This window comes from Arachis hypogaea, chromosome 18 (assembly GCF_003086295.3).
Source record: "Arachis hypogaea cultivar Tifrunner chromosome 18, arahy.Tifrunner.gnm2.J5K5, whole genome shotgun sequence".
In the NCBI taxonomy this organism is placed as follows: Eukaryota; Viridiplantae; Streptophyta; class Magnoliopsida; order Fabales; family Fabaceae; genus Arachis; species Arachis hypogaea.
In genome coordinates, this window is record NC_092053.1 from 8,121,177 (window position 1) to 8,136,592 (window position 15,416).

The window sequence follows — 15,416 nt, forward strand, 5'->3', positions numbered from 1 at the left end:
CTATGGCTCCCACGTTTCAACCCTCAGCCTTTTCCAGCTCGTCATGCTCGTGTGTCTTAGGTCAAGTCAGCGCCTCCACCTCCATGAATCCTTCCTCTAGCTGTTGCGCTATGAATGGGTCAGCTCTCCCTTAGGTTATTACGCTCCACACGAGCCGGTTTCACCAGACCCGAACCACTCAATTTCCTGCCCCAGCGCCCCTCAAGGTTAAGCTTGATGAATTAGTTGGGCCAAATGCATTTCATAGCCCATATTGTAATTACTAGTATTTTTGGGCTAGCTTTTTTTAATGCTAGTGTTTATTATTTTTACCCTTATGGAACTCCTTTGCAGCCCACAATTCAAGTTGTTAAAGATTCAAGATACAGTTTTATCCGAATCTTCTTTATTACTCATAATGGTACCCCCCCCCTTCAAAATCAGCACTTCCTTCAATAACATCATTATTTGATTTATACGTTACCAAATTAAAATAATTCTCTTTTAAATTTTCATTAATCCACTCGTTCAAATACTTTCTGAAATTACCATTCTGTCCTTAGCTTCTTCACCCTCCCGCGTCACCGCCATTAGCAGTTCTGCCGCCTGCTCAACGCATTCCGGTAGGTTTGTTTGCCCCACCGACCTGACAGTCGCATCTATACAGTTACATGCAGTACTTTTTCTTTGTTGTTCACAGCTTGTGTCTCCATCAGCGTATCATTATCCAACTTACAACCTATTTTATATATCTCGCGCCCCACCTCTTTTACCAAAAGATCAAAGTTGTTGATGCCTATTGTAATATGTATCCATTCGTTGATCACGTCCATAACACATGCATCAATTTGTACTCATCCAACACTGAAGCAATTACACGATTCTGTCATCGTATCGCACTCAAATACTTCACCCCATTGACCTCCTAGGGTTTTAAACATTTCCACAGACCAGGCATGCAACAGAACTCCAAGATATTCTAACCACACTCTTCTGATTTCACTTTGCTCTGACTCTTCCCATCTCCATACACTATAGAAAAATTGTAGAAGACTATTCATTTTAAAAGTGTATGTCTCTTCAACGCTCAACACACTATCAAAAGTCAGTAAAACTTTGTATGCGCCCAGTTCTCGTACTTGGATGACTTGAGGCAGGTTTTTTGCAATCTGATCTTTCAAATAGTTAAAATTAATAGCAATTGTTGTCCCTCCCACGAGGCTTTTCTGTAACCAGTCCAAATTTTCTTTTACCACAACTACTTTCACATTTTTTGTCCACCCGTTTTCATATGGATCTAGGTCTTTCGTCTCCTTTCTTGGTTCTTTTGTATTCATCTGGCCCTCTATCTGAACCTCCCCGCGTTGTGGCCAACGAGTAGTAGTGTTTTGATCATCTTCTTTTCTCAAAGTTCTCTTCATTTCATTCGTACCCAACATTCTTCTATACTTCACTTTCCCCACAAAAATAACATTTTCTCTCAACTTCATTCGATTCATTTCTCTTATAGCCATCAAGGCTCCTCCTTTCGTAGTGTAATGTATGAACGCAAATATATATATAATTGAAACCGTTCTCTCTTTAATATATCTTCAGGAAAATTATTCACGAAAATTGAAAAAAATTCATTCTCTAGTTTTCAATAATTTTCTCGATTCCAAACTCTTGAATCTTTTTCTTGTTTTCTATACCTACTTCTTCCGGTATTTCTCACCCACGCTTTCTTTTTCACGCTCTCTCTCATTTTTTAAAACCCTATTTAATTGATTGTTAGCCGTTAAGGATTGACTGCATTAATAAATATATATTTTTAGTTTTTTACTCAATGTTCTTTCTTAGTATATATTATCCATATAATATCATTGAAAGTGTTCAATAATCCTTCCGAAAAAATCTCAACAAACTATTCCCCTAAATTGTTTTAGGTAAGGTTTGTTGTGTTTAGTATATGATAGATAAAATATATAGAGTAAAATTTTATAGATGAAATCTATGTATTGTTGATGCCAATTATTGAAAACATATTGATACCGCAACAATCCTTTGAGGTGATGCATCTTTTTCAAGAATCTTAGCAAACAAAGTAGTTGAGATGTTTTAGTCGCAACTATATGCATGTGATCATGTAGAGATTCTATAACAAGGATGGATAAAGTTCTACAACATTATAAGTTTTGTTTAGTTATGAGAATAGGATAAGGTAAAATATTAAAAATAAGACATAAAAAATATAAAAATAAAAATTAGTGTTATTATATTTTATTTAGTGATAAATTAAAATAAATTATAAAAATTTAATTTATTTTTATTTTTTTATTTAAATTTTTTTAAAAAATATAATAATAAAAAAATTAATAAAAAAATAAATTATATTCCTTGTTAATATTTTAGTATTTTTTTTATTTTAGTGTCTTATTCTTATAAACAAACAGAACCTAAAATTCCAATCAAATCAAAGTAAGTTGCTTAAAGAAATTAATCATATAAGTAATAAGCTTGATTATTGCGACATATATAGAAAAATAATAAAGTAATTCAATTCTCAATTACTGGATTACAATAATCAATTTTGACAAAATTAGACGCAGTTTTCAAACGATAAAAAAAAAAATAGAAAAAAGAAACATTATTCATTTCCCTTGATGTAAAATCTATGGACAAAGCTAGGATCATACTACATTTTAGGAGCAAATATCAGTCTTATATATGAAGCAGAGACAAGTCAATTTGAACATTTGATATTTTGATGTTGAAATTGATAACCAACCCATACTTTCATATTTATGGGAGCTTGCTCCTTTTACTGCTGTTACGTTAGAGAGATTGACACTACAAGAAAACACTTTAAACATTTTCTTTTGTGCCTCTAAATCAACACCTAGATGTGAGATATGATATTCAACATGTTTATACTTTATATGCCATATATACATAGGATTAAAAAATTAAATAGATAAATAAGTCATGATGAAGTTTTTGATTTATCAGCCTAAATTTCTGAAAAAGAATGTATCACATACATGATATCAAAATTTTATATCAAAAAATTTAGAGTTTAATTCTTAGTGAATTTTAAAAATAAAAAAAAATAATATAAAATAAAGAAAAAAAAGACTTGTCCAAAAATTAAACAAATCAAAAAATACTTACTTACATATATATATATATATATATATATATATATATATATATATATATATATATATATATATATATTGTTTCACTCAAATTAGAGTCAAGCATAAAGTAAACTTTAACATCTAATAGATTTAAATATGAATCTAGCTAATTAATTTAATTTTATCTTTATCTTTTTTTTCTTTCTTTTCTGTTTAATCACCAAAAAAATATATGTTGCCTGCATCTATTAGCTTATATTTTTTTAAAAATTAATATCATGACACTAGGAAAATTAATGAAAGCAACATACATCTCAAAATCCATATATAAAATAAGAAAAATATGAATGAGGTGAAGAAACTGATGTGAGAAATTAAATTAGCCACTGTTTGGTAGTGGTGCAAGCTTTCCATTAAACTTGCAAGTGCTAAAACACAAATAACAACAACAACAATAATATTAATTGATTAGCACAAGTGAAGAAGGAACAACATAAGAGGGGGTACGTTAAAGCTAGACGCCAGTTACATATCCAAAAAAGCTAATAACAACAATAAAAATTAAACCCTAGCTAAGAATAAAATATTAATTATGTTGTTTTGTCTTGAGAAGGTGATGAACGAAGAAGAGAATGAAGTAGTAATTAAGGTCTTAATCGAAGCCTCTTAGCTCGATATATAGCTTGTTTGGTATAATAATATTCAAGGGAAGTCAATTCCCGAACCTTAATCCTCTAAGCACTGATGATCATATAAAGTTGGTGATGATCGATGTGCAAAGAAGGGTTCATGCAATAAGGTGCGCTCTTGACTTCTCCCCCCATTTCCTTAGCTTGTTTTGTGTATAAGCCGAACTTCCCAAACATACACCTTCCTCCATCATTTCTCCAAAATGCAATGCACCCCCCATTTTCCTTCTTCTAATACAACTGCATATCAAGGTTTAAACCAAACACATTAATTCACGCTCCCAATTTGATATATCATGTACATTGTTAGAAAACTTAAGTGTATATCATTATATTATATACACACAAACCTTAAATTTAACATATGACCATAATATATCTCACTCAAACACTAGTTTCCAAGACCAAAAAGGGACAATAACACTAAGAATGAACCGTATAAATCATGAATTAGGTTTCATCAATGTTTTGTTGATCATATTAGTGACGAATTTAGAAAATAGGACAAAAATGATATAAGAAATAACATGGATTAGAATTCCTCTAAGAAAAAATCTAGGGGCAGCACTTTTATTAAAATTTGGCCAGCACTTAACTATCAAAAGAAAAGTGAGTAATTTCACATCATTAGATGTAATTTTATACCATTAAAAACACTAATAATAATTAATTAATAGTTACAAATTACAAAACTTGCTGCCCCTAACACTCCTCTTGGTGAAATTATGAACCAAAAAGTGTAGAAAAAGATTGTGATTTTATTTTTGTTATGTGGCGTAAATTAGGTGAGAAATATAATGCAAGTTGATACCATAGGTTTTCTTTATGAAGGAGCTTCTCCAGATAAAGAAGCCTTAATTCTCTCAACAGTGCAAGCAATAAGGTTGTTAACAGTGGCAACAGAACCAAGAGACAGCTTGGCGGTTGGAACGGAATCAACCAGTATTTGAAACGCAACGGTTAAGAGAGAACCACCATGTCCACCGGCTTCGCTACCTCCGTCGGGCGTTGTCCCGTCCGGAAGAATAGCGAAGCCAGAAGGAAGAAGCGCCACATAGTCAGGATCTCCTCCATTCAGAACCACATTCATGGCAACAATGTCCACTGGGGCATAGATCACAAATGACCCAGTTGAATCCGTGCAACTCTCTTGCAATATCAACATGTTACTCTGGCTTGAATTCGCACTCTGAAACAAATAAAAGGATAACTATTTTTGAATATATATATATATATATATATATATACTAAATAAAGTAAATTGTAGGTCAAAGTACGTAACATACATTGACTCGAAGGAGAGAGACACAATTTCCAGTATCTCTTCCATTAGCAATATGTGCCATTTCTTGAACAACTCCACCATTGGAAAGGATGTCCCACTGTTTGATTTTTCCAAAGCTAGTTAGACATACATGAAGATTGAAGAGTAGAAGAAAGATTTGAACTCAATTTGATAGTTAAAAACGGTGACCTCGCTTCTGGAATTCTCGTCACGGAGGAATTCAAAGACCCTTTTAGGAGGGACTGGGAGCCAGAAAGAAGTAGCAGCACTGAGAACAATGCCAGGTGGCCTTCCAGGGTCATCCACACTCTTACGTGTCATGACTCTGACGTCATCCGCACCCGTTCCAGAAAGCGTTGTCCACGTGTGCGCCGTTGAAGCACTCACCCCAGCACAAAAGCTTATCACCATTCTCTCCGCCAGTTTCAGCATGCTCTTCCTCCCTTCTTGGTTTGTTATCACTGTTAGTTACTCAACACCGACCACATTAATCATCTCATAAAAACAAAGAAAGAAAGGAAGTTATTTATTACGTGAACAAGTGCAGTGGACTTCACATAAAGTTGATACTTGAGAGTCGTTAGATGATTTAACTTATTTAATTAAATTTTTATTTAACAGCTCTCAGATATCAATATTAGCAATTATTGTAATTAATTATTTGCTACCTCCAACATCAACGGTGGGAATGTTAGTGGCCATGGCACTAGCGAGCCTTTCACACTGGCGATCCAAGGTTGCAATCCAGCGTTTGGCACCGAAGGCGTGACCAGAGCTAACAAGCTGCTTATAGAGACTATGAACGCCTCTGTCATCAACTTCAACGTGCTCAACCCATATGACCTTGGAATAGCCGTTGGGCATTTCTTGAATCAAGCAACCAGAAGGCCTTCTCCTGCACCTGGCCGAAGGACTAGGCCGCAAATTGTCCAACGACACGTCCACCACTGCCCACGTGCCGTCCGCGTGCTGCTTACAATACCTTACGAAATAGCTCTCTCTTGTTGGCACCAGCGGCGAAGGCACTTGTAACTCCGCCGTCATCTGCATCAGTACATATTAATTAACAATATGCATTCATGCTCCTCTCAATCCATGTATATATATATATACACATACCACTTGCAAGGCACCGTTATAGTTTCCTGCTACCCCTGTTGATAGAACTTCTAGAGTCACCGCTCTTGAAACTATTCCAGAGAAAACTGTCGACCATTGGTTCTGATCAAACGAAAACAACTATTTTTTTAATTATCATGCATCTTGACAGAAATTACTGATATGTGTACGCATAACACATGCAATTGATTAGTATTATTACCACATCCATGAGAATCTCAACAAGGTTCACATGGTTCATGATGACAACAGCGGTTTCTCGTGAAGCCTCACATTTGAATCCATTAGGTTTGGGTCCGATTCCACGGGGGAAAGATCTAACATATTCATCCTCGTTAAGCACAGTGGTGGCACCATCAAGTGTGGTCAACCAAAGAGGCTCACCCATCTGTGCCATTCCAATCAGCTCCTCCATGGCCGCTACGGCCAGCTCTATTATCATTGGCTTGTCTGCTTCAGTGGGCCCACTTATTGGCCTCAGAAGATCTCCGGCTCCACCTCCTCCGTACATGTCGCCGCCACCCATGCCCGCTTGCCCACCGAAACCACCAATGCCGAGTTCTAGCGGACGTGCTGGAACTGAGGATGACGAAAGGAGTGGGTAGTTCACCACTGGCTTCCCCACGTACTTTGCAGCAATGGCAGAAATCCGATCAATCTGAACATCAAAAGTAACAAACACAAATTAAACACTTCAAGGCTCATCAACTTCAACTACATATATTCTTGAATCTAGGGTTTGTCGGATAGAGGGGGGAAAGTGTTGTTTTGTTACCAATATATACTGTAATTGCAATTTGCAAGTGTTTAAAATTACTAACAATTTATTTATTTAAAGTGTAAATTTACATGCAATTATGTACAGTTGTATTCATCTAAGATTGATAGTAAAAAATACTGTTAGATAATTTAATATGTTGTTTTAACCATTCTAAACGAGTTTATAACTTTGTGCTTGTGGCTAATGTAGTATATATTTAGAGCAAGGTACTTATTCCCGTGTCAGACTAATTTAACACGATAAATTAGTGGGAAACTGTTGGTTTCAACTTTGATTACACGTTTTTCACAGTTATTATTCGGCAAATAGTAAGTAGCAAGAAACAGAGAGAGAAGATTGTTATTGTTGGTAAGGTGCATATTGTATGTAGTATACCTCTTCCCTTAGCCTGGCATTTTCAAGCCTCAAGTGATGTTCATCAAAAGACATTTCTCCAATGGCGGTTGGTCCACCACAGTTGGGGCAAGAGGCATTGCTAAGAGCCTCCCTATACCTCATGTTATCCGCTCTCAGCTTCTCGTTCTCTGTCCTTAACTGCGTGTTCTCGTGCCTCTCATGTTGCGTCTGCACGGATATTATTAACATGTATATTTATTTGCGTGTCTTTACCCAACAGTTTAAGCTTTTGAAAGAAAGTGGTTAGTGGTTACCTTCATTTGAGTGCGCTTGTTCTGGAACCAAAACTTCACTTGCAATGGCTCTAACCCTAACTCACGGCTCAGTTCCTTCCTTTGCTTGTCATCTGGGTGCGGACACTCCTTAAAGAATCTAAAGGAACCAAAATAAATAAATAAATCCAAAAATGTGAATATAAAATTGATTATCGTTTATAGCTGCTTACGCTTCCATTTCCTGGATCTGGTGCTGGGTGTGGCGGTGGTAACGCTTCTTCTTGTTAGGGCGGGGGTCTTGGTCCTCGCCGGAGGCGCCACCTTCTTGGTTCTCGCTGCCGGACTTGGTGGCGCTGTCGAACTCGTCCTCTCGGATTCTAGGAACGTCGCTCTCCGGCGTGTTCTGACCCATCTCGAGGCCGTGGTGGTGCAATTGACCACCTTCCATCATGTTGGCTTGAAACATATCCATGGATCTTTGGTGATGTGTCTCTGAACCCTTGTTGTGGTTCTCAATCTAACATCAACAGAATACGAGGTTTATAGTACAAGTACACTAAGTCATTATTCTTTTATTAATTTCTTTTTTAATGTTACTATTTTTCTTTATCTATTTTGTTAGTTTTGAAAAATGGTGAAAAAGGGTTTATGTTTGTGCTGAAAACTTGGGTGGTGAGTGGGGTTTGACTAGAGTACTAGATTTATGTTTTTGAGGTAAACAACTTAGCTTCCAAACAGTGAAAATCGAAAAGGATAACGCGCTTTACGAATATCGAGAAGGATGTTTATTTTCCAACTGGTAAAAAAAATTATAAAAAAAGAAAAGAAAATGGCGCTATAGAGACTGTGATAAATCCAGACATAATAGATAGACAAGTAGCTAGTCAAATTAGCATCAAATATGGGAAACAAGAACAAGAAAATTGTCACGAAAATTTTGAATAAGGATGTTGAAATTAATAATTAAGCGACTAATTAATTAATTAATTAAATTAATTTAAAAGTGAAGCGCACCAATTAATTAACCTGGCCAAGAGAGAGTCCAGAGGAAGACGAAGATCCAAACCCACCCCCAAGGCTGTTTCCATTGTTGGTCCTTCCGATCATCGATGACATCATGTTTCTCGCCGGAATCATAATACCGGCTGGCATATTTCTCCACAACCCCCAAAACAACAATAATAATAGTAATAACAACTTTGTTATTGGGTTAGAGAGTTAGATTTTCTTAGACCCTTTTACTAATTCGATGAATTCAGCTTCCGATCCAAGTTTGGATCCTTTAATTTCTCTTTAGATTCTTGCAGTTGGTACGGCGGTGTGGCAAGGCTAATGTGAGTACGTCACTACAGATAAAAATGAAGTTAACATAATAACATATTAACATGTATAACATATACTATATAATAAGCAACGTGATCAAATAAAATAAAATTTAGGCAAATTAGAAAACGTTGACGTATTAATTAAGGGCTTCTTATTATGCTATTTGTTCAGAGTGAGAGAATTATGTGTAAGGAAGAAAAATTAATGATAGTAGAGGAGGGTTGGACTAACATTTTTTCTGAGTGTTTCTAAGGATTTCCGAAAGAAATGTGATGTAATATATGACATATATATAAGTGACTGAAAATGCAGAGAAGAAAAGTGTACTATTGTTGACAATTTTCTGAAACTACAAAAATCAACTCACAAAGGATCATATCAGGATATGAAAATACAGTAATAATTTCTTTTTATTTAAGAAAACAAAAAAAAGGGGGAATATATAAGGCCAACGAAGATCTAGGGAAAAAAATTAAAAAAAATCCAACGATAGTTCTTGCTTTCCTTTATATTTAAGCAAACCTACCGTTTCCTTTTCACATTCTAGCAACCCTAGCTATATATGCAAGAGTGAAACCAACTCACTCAAAAAAAATAAAAAATAAAAAAAAATCAAAAGGAAGATTTCAAACACAGCAGCACCGATTTGGTTTGGAAGAAAAAATAATAATGAATGATCTGAAACTCTCACTTACCAGTGAGGTGCGGTAGTTGCTGGGGAAGCTATAGCTATATATCTATAATAAGAAGATAAAGGCAGTTAATTTAGATCTGCTTTTGGGGTATAAGCACAAGCTTGTTGCCTTAAAAGGGACCCTTTTGAGGGATAAGAAAGGTTGTTTTGAGGAGAGTTATGGAAAAGGGTTGGTTATAGGGTAAGCAGTGAAGGTAGGAAGAAGAAGAAGAAGAAAAAAAAAAAAGATGATGTTCACATGGAGGAAGGAGAAGAGAGAAAGAGTGAGGACAAAGGAATTGAATTGAAGGATGGAAGAAAGAGAGGAGAAAGAGGGGGATGGAGAAAAATGTGGCAGCGATGAGTTATTGCTGAGCGTATTGAGATGGTGCAATTGCATTAAATGGTGGTGCGAAAGAGGTGTGTAGTAATTTGCTAGTGACTAGTGAGAGAAAGTGAAAGAGAGAGAGAGAACCCATATTTATTTTTTTTATTTTTATGTATTTGGGCATTGGGAGAGAGTTGATAGAGCAACCAATGACGGCTACCAAACCAGTTAGTTTTTTTTTTTTGTTACTTAGCTTCCATTCTATATTGAATTCACTTTTTCGCATGATCTACTATATGATATGATATATGTTCTCTCCATGTTGTTGGGGGTTATTTTTTTTTTTAATAAATCTCAACATATAAGTTAATTAACTAAATAAATTTAACAAGTCATTAATATTTATACCTGCACTTTTTTTTAATCTTTATTTGTATATGTTCTTCTTCTTTTTTTTTTCCGTTATCTTTTTTTTTTTATTGTCGTCACCAACACCACCACTTCTTCCTCCTCTTTCTCATTTTTTTTTATTAAAATTTCTTTTCTTCTTTCATTTTTCTTCTTCTCCTCCATCATCTTCATTATCAAGATCATAATCATCTCCATCGTAGAATTTTTACCATATTAATGACATTATCCAAAATTGATTTGGATGTGTTTTGTTGATAATTCAGTCATTTTGTATGTTGTTTTGTGCCATAATCATTAAAAAAATATTTCTGTGTATTTGTAACAAAATTTCGGTGTAAAAACTAAGAAAGTTATGTGTTATTATTAAGAAATTTCGGTGTAAATTCTACATAATTTAAAATTTTTCCTTTTCTTTCTCCTCATCTTTTGCTGCTGTTTCTTCTTTTTCATCATCATCTTCTTTTTTTTTCTTATTCATCTTTTTTTTTGTTTTACCTTCTCAAAATTTTTTCTTGTTTTACTCTCTTAATAAGAATAACAACAAAAAAATCAAACAAGGAATAAGAAAAAATACATAATGCTGCAAAATTACTTGAAAAAAAATGAACCTACATTCATTCAACTAAGAGAAAAAAAGATATAAGGAAAAAAAAGAAAAAAATACATTAAAAAAATACTTTTGTGTATTTGTAGCAAAATTTTGGTGTAGAAGTTCTAAATCTAAATTATTATTGTGATGAATCTGTTTCATTCTCGTTTCGGTGTATTTTGAAAAATTTTCAGTATATTTTGAAAAATTTTCAGTGTATTTTGAAAATCTTTCGGTATATTTTGAAAATTGTTCGGTGTATTTATATTCTGATAAGTTTTGAATAATTCAAAATTTTTTCTCTTCCTTCTTCTCATTTTCTGCTGTTGCTTCTTTTTCATCATCATCATTTTCTTCATTTTTTTCTTATTCATCTTTTTCTTCTTGTTTTACCTTCTCAAGTTTCTTTTTGTTTTACTCTCTTAACAAGAATAAAAACAAAAAAATTAAATAAAGAAGAAGAAGAAACACATAATGTTGCAACATTAATTAGAAAAAGATGAACTTACATTCATTCAACTAAAAAAAGAAAGAAATAAGAAAAAAATGAAGAAAATACATTAAAAGAAAAATTTTTGTACATTGTAGCAAAATTTCAGTGTAGAAGTTTTGAATCTGAATTATTATTATGATGAATCTGTTTCATTCTAGTTTCGGTGTATTTTGGAAAATTTTTAGTATATTTTAAAAATTTTTTAATGTATTTATATTCTGATAAGTTTTACATAGTTTAAAATTCTTCTTCTTTCTCCTCCTCATCTTCTGACTGCTGCTTTCTTTTTATCTTCTTATTTCATTTTTTCATAATTAAATCAAATAAAGAAGAAAAAAACTATATAATATTGCAAAATTAATAGAAAGAGGATGAGGGAAAAAATGCAGCAACAACAGCAGCAATAAAAAGAACGACGATGAGAATGAAACACCCAAAGAAAAAGGAACGCAAAAAAAAGGAGGAGCAACGTAAAAAAAGGAGAATAAGAAGAAGGAGGAGGAGGAAAAGGAGGAATGCCGAATACAAAAGTTGGAGAAAGAACACGAAGAAAAATGGCGTGATTTTACGTCACACTATGTAAGTAGATTTTGTTAGGTTAGGGTTAACTTATTTTGACTTATTTGCCAAAAAAATTTATATGTGTGATAGAACTGTATTTTTTTTAGCTTAAAATTTCTAAAACTTATTTAAGCATATAAAAAAATAATTTAAAATAATTTGAATTAGTTTGATAGATGACTTAACTATAAAAAAAAAAGAAATTTAGAGTGATATATTTTAGTTATTATATATTAATTAACCGCATTATATATATATCATTTTAAAATAATAAATAAATGGTAATTATTAGAATCTTTAATTATTTATTTATTAATTATTTTCTCAATATATATATATATATATATATATATATATGTTATTTTAAAAAAAAACATTAAAAGATATATATCTCTTTCTTTCAAATTTATAAGATAATTGATTTCTTGACATGGCATAAATATACATAAATAATTAGTAGTTAATTTAGTGATTGGTTTTATTATATATATAATATTTTTTTGTCTAAAATAATGGCTATGTTGAGATAAAAAAAAAAATCAAAGATGATCGAATTTTTTTTTTATGTGAGTATGAAAATCATAAGTTTGTATGTGAAATATTTTTTTTTTGTGTTATGCTAATTTTTTTTAAATTAATGAAAATCAAATTTTAAACCTTTTAATCATAAGTATTAAGATATAAAATTATTTATTTAAAAAATTATTTATCAAAACATAAATAATTATATTTTTAATATTAAATATATATAATTTTAATTTAGAATTATTTTTACTGTAAAATTAAAGTTCTTAATAGACCAAACACTACAAGTAACCCAATAGAAGAAAGTGCCAGCAAATACAAAGGTCTAAACAAAATAGATTTTTCTTCTTTTTTCTCTTACTGTATTTCTTCTATTTTACCTACATTTAAGATGTCAAATTCGTGAGTCTAAATAAATTTATGAAATTGACTTAAATTCGACTCATAAACTCGTATTTGTTATGAATTTTTTTAATATATATATATATTAAATATAGACATTTAAAATTAACCATTTTAATCTCAAAACATATAATAATTAAAATGATACATTTATACAACAATTACAATAAGTACTTTAGAACATATATTTAAATTTTTTATGGTAATGCCTCTAATTCAACATAAAATACACACAAATAAACTTTCATATAACACAATCGAAAAAATAAAAAAAATAAAGTAACAATTAAATGTTCTAATAAACTAAAAATCTAAAATTGAAGTCTTTCAATATCTTCATTTTTCATGGCATCAACATCATCATATTCAGCATGAAATTACAGTAAAACATCAGTAACAACTAATAACTACAAAATTACAGTTCTCAAACTTTAAAAACATTAGAAAAACTATGAAATTACAGTAAAATATAGATTAACAACTATAAAATGCAGTAACTCAATACACAACTATGATTTTTTTTTTTTTTAAAAATACTTGAATCGAGTAGAGAGAAGCCAGGCATAGTTGTGCAGACAAACAAGCGGCGGTTGTGCATAGATGAACAACGGCAATGCGACAGACGACAAAAGACACGGCGAACGGTGGCAATGCGATAAACGACAACAGCGCAGCGGACAACAGATACTCCCCCTCCACATGCATCAAAGCATAACATAACAGAGAGTGGGAGTAAGGAGAAGCAGAACAAACTCAGGCAGAGAACAGAAAGCAACGTGGGCACATTGGAGACGCAGGCGACTGGTGACGAATGGCGGACGACAGATGAACAGAGATCACGATAATAAGAGAGAGATAGAGAGAGTGAGAGAACGACAGAGAGGGAGAAAAGTCTAAGTGACGAGCCAATTAGGGCTGGGTTGTTATTCTTCTTTTATTTTAAGCCAAAACGACGCCATTTTAAACAAAACAGACACCCAAAGCAAATTCGCTAACTCAAGCTCAAACTTGCAATTTTGATTGAGTTTATGCGAGTCCAGCCAAGTCTACCCAAATTTATTTTAAAAAATTTGTATTCGAAATTAATTCGATTTCGCTACCTAAACTCGTAAAAACCTAAATTTATAAATTCGTACGAATTTACAAATTAATTCGCAAATTTAACAACAATGCATAAACTCTTTTTTTATTCTTCCAGAAATTATGGTTCACTAGACAATTTTCTTTCTATTGGTTTTAAAAATTTTTTGTGGATTTGAAATAGTTAGGATATATTTGGTGATCTGTGCAAAAATCCTCTTGCATATGTTTAGTTTTTCTAATCATTGGAAGTATAACGAAAAACACACAATATAGTTATTTCACACAAATTAAAGTTGCTATCTCTCATAATAAAATCAACTAATACAAATAATCAATTCTCACCTTCATTTTCTGTCTCTATCACCATAAAAGATTTTTCACACAAAATTGTTCACAATTCTACTAGTCCTTTTTATATACATCTAATTAAGAGTCCAATTTTAATCTTTGTCACACTTACCCTAACTAAAAACCATTATCATTGGTCTCGACTCTTTTTTATAATAGTCATTTCAAAATACAAATATAATTTTTTCATTGGTACAATATATACCCTCCACCTTCCCTTGATAATCCTCTGTTCTATGCTTGAGATCAGTATAATAATTTTGTCCTCTTCGTTCTAATTATTTCACTCACTTTTTTTATCTGTCTCTTAAGTATTATTTATCTTACTATCACTTTTTTTGTTTGACTATATCTCCATGAGAGTTTCTCTCAATTTAATTTTTTACACATATCTAAGATGCATGAGAAAGTTTATGCATTGAAACAGTACAATCTTTCTGTCACGTAATTATATAGAGTTAACATTCAAAATCGTCTTTAAAAGATATTTCGATCTCTATTTTGATCATCGAAAGATAAAATTAATCAAAATCATTCCTGAAAAATACACGAATTGGTCACATTAGTCATTCCGTCAGTTGGATGATGACGTGTCACGTTAAGTGTCACGTGGCATGATGACATGGTGGATTAATGCCACATGTCACAAGATGATTGGTTGACGTGTCAGATCAGTGACACGTGGCGTGAAATGTAAAAAAGTTATTTATAATCCAAATAGTTCTTGAATGTTCAGACGTAAGTCATTTTCATCCCTAAAATTTTAAAGATTAATCAAATTAGTCCTTATATAATTTTTTTTTATTTTTTCTTGATGATATTAAATTTGAAATATTTTTTTATACTACTAATTTTAATAGAAATGTAATTGACAAACAAAAAATTAATAATTATATCTTTTTTTTTTTAAAATTTTTTCAATAAAATTATCTCTCTCCTTTAATTTTTCTCAAAATCTCTCTTCAGAGGGTAAACATAGGTCTCCAATTTTTTTGAACAAAGTTAACAATTTTAAGTATATAAAGTTATTATATATTATATAATTTTATTTAAAAAATAAAGTAAGTAATTATCTTAGATAAATAATTAAATTA

At 32.1% G+C, this 15,416-nt stretch overlaps 1 protein-coding gene across 4 annotated transcripts; it reads right to left on the reverse strand.

Annotated features, from left to right (window-relative positions):
* Positions 1-3,538: 3,538 nt before the first annotated feature.
* On the reverse strand, positions 3,539-10,175 carry LOC112771355 (homeobox-leucine zipper protein HDG2). Of its 4 annotated transcripts, none has more exons than XM_072225320.1 (12): positions 9,605-10,175; positions 8,598-8,929; positions 7,814-8,100; positions 7,623-7,740; positions 7,348-7,536; positions 6,394-6,849; positions 6,192-6,293; positions 5,741-6,116; positions 5,262-5,533; positions 5,074-5,169; positions 4,599-4,976; positions 3,539-4,027 (listed from the first exon to the last, which is right to left on the reverse strand). In XM_072225320.1, exons 3-11 carry the CDS (start codon positions 8,053-8,055, stop codon positions 4,611-4,613), a joined length of 2,217 nt encoding a protein of 738 aa, XP_072081421.1. In that variant the 5' UTR covers positions 8,056-8,100; positions 8,598-8,929; positions 9,605-10,175; the 3' UTR covers positions 3,539-4,027; positions 4,599-4,610. The 4 variants fall into 4 exon arrangements, with proteins under 4 accessions (XP_072081421.1, XP_025671860.1, XP_025671859.1 ...); XM_025816075.2 differs by having other exon boundaries at positions 6,192-6,311; XM_025816074.3 differs by having other exon boundaries at positions 8,610-8,929; positions 9,605-10,079.
* Positions 10,176-15,416: the final 5,241 nt, after the last annotated feature.

Excerpts from the sequence above, each read along its gene's own strand:
- LOC112771355 (XM_025816073.3), bottom strand. The coding sequence starts at position 8,735 with ATGCCAGCCGGTATTATGATTCCGGCGAGAAACATGATGTCATCGATG. Across the intron at positions 8,101-8,609 it reads CTGGACTCTCTCTTGGCCAG|ATTGAGAACCACAACAAGGG; the intron begins GTTAATTAATTG and ends TGTTGATGTTAG. Across the intron at positions 5,170-5,261 it reads ACGAGAATTCCAGAAGCGAG|TGGGACATCCTTTCCAATGG; the intron begins GTCACCGTTTTT and ends AAAATCAAACAG.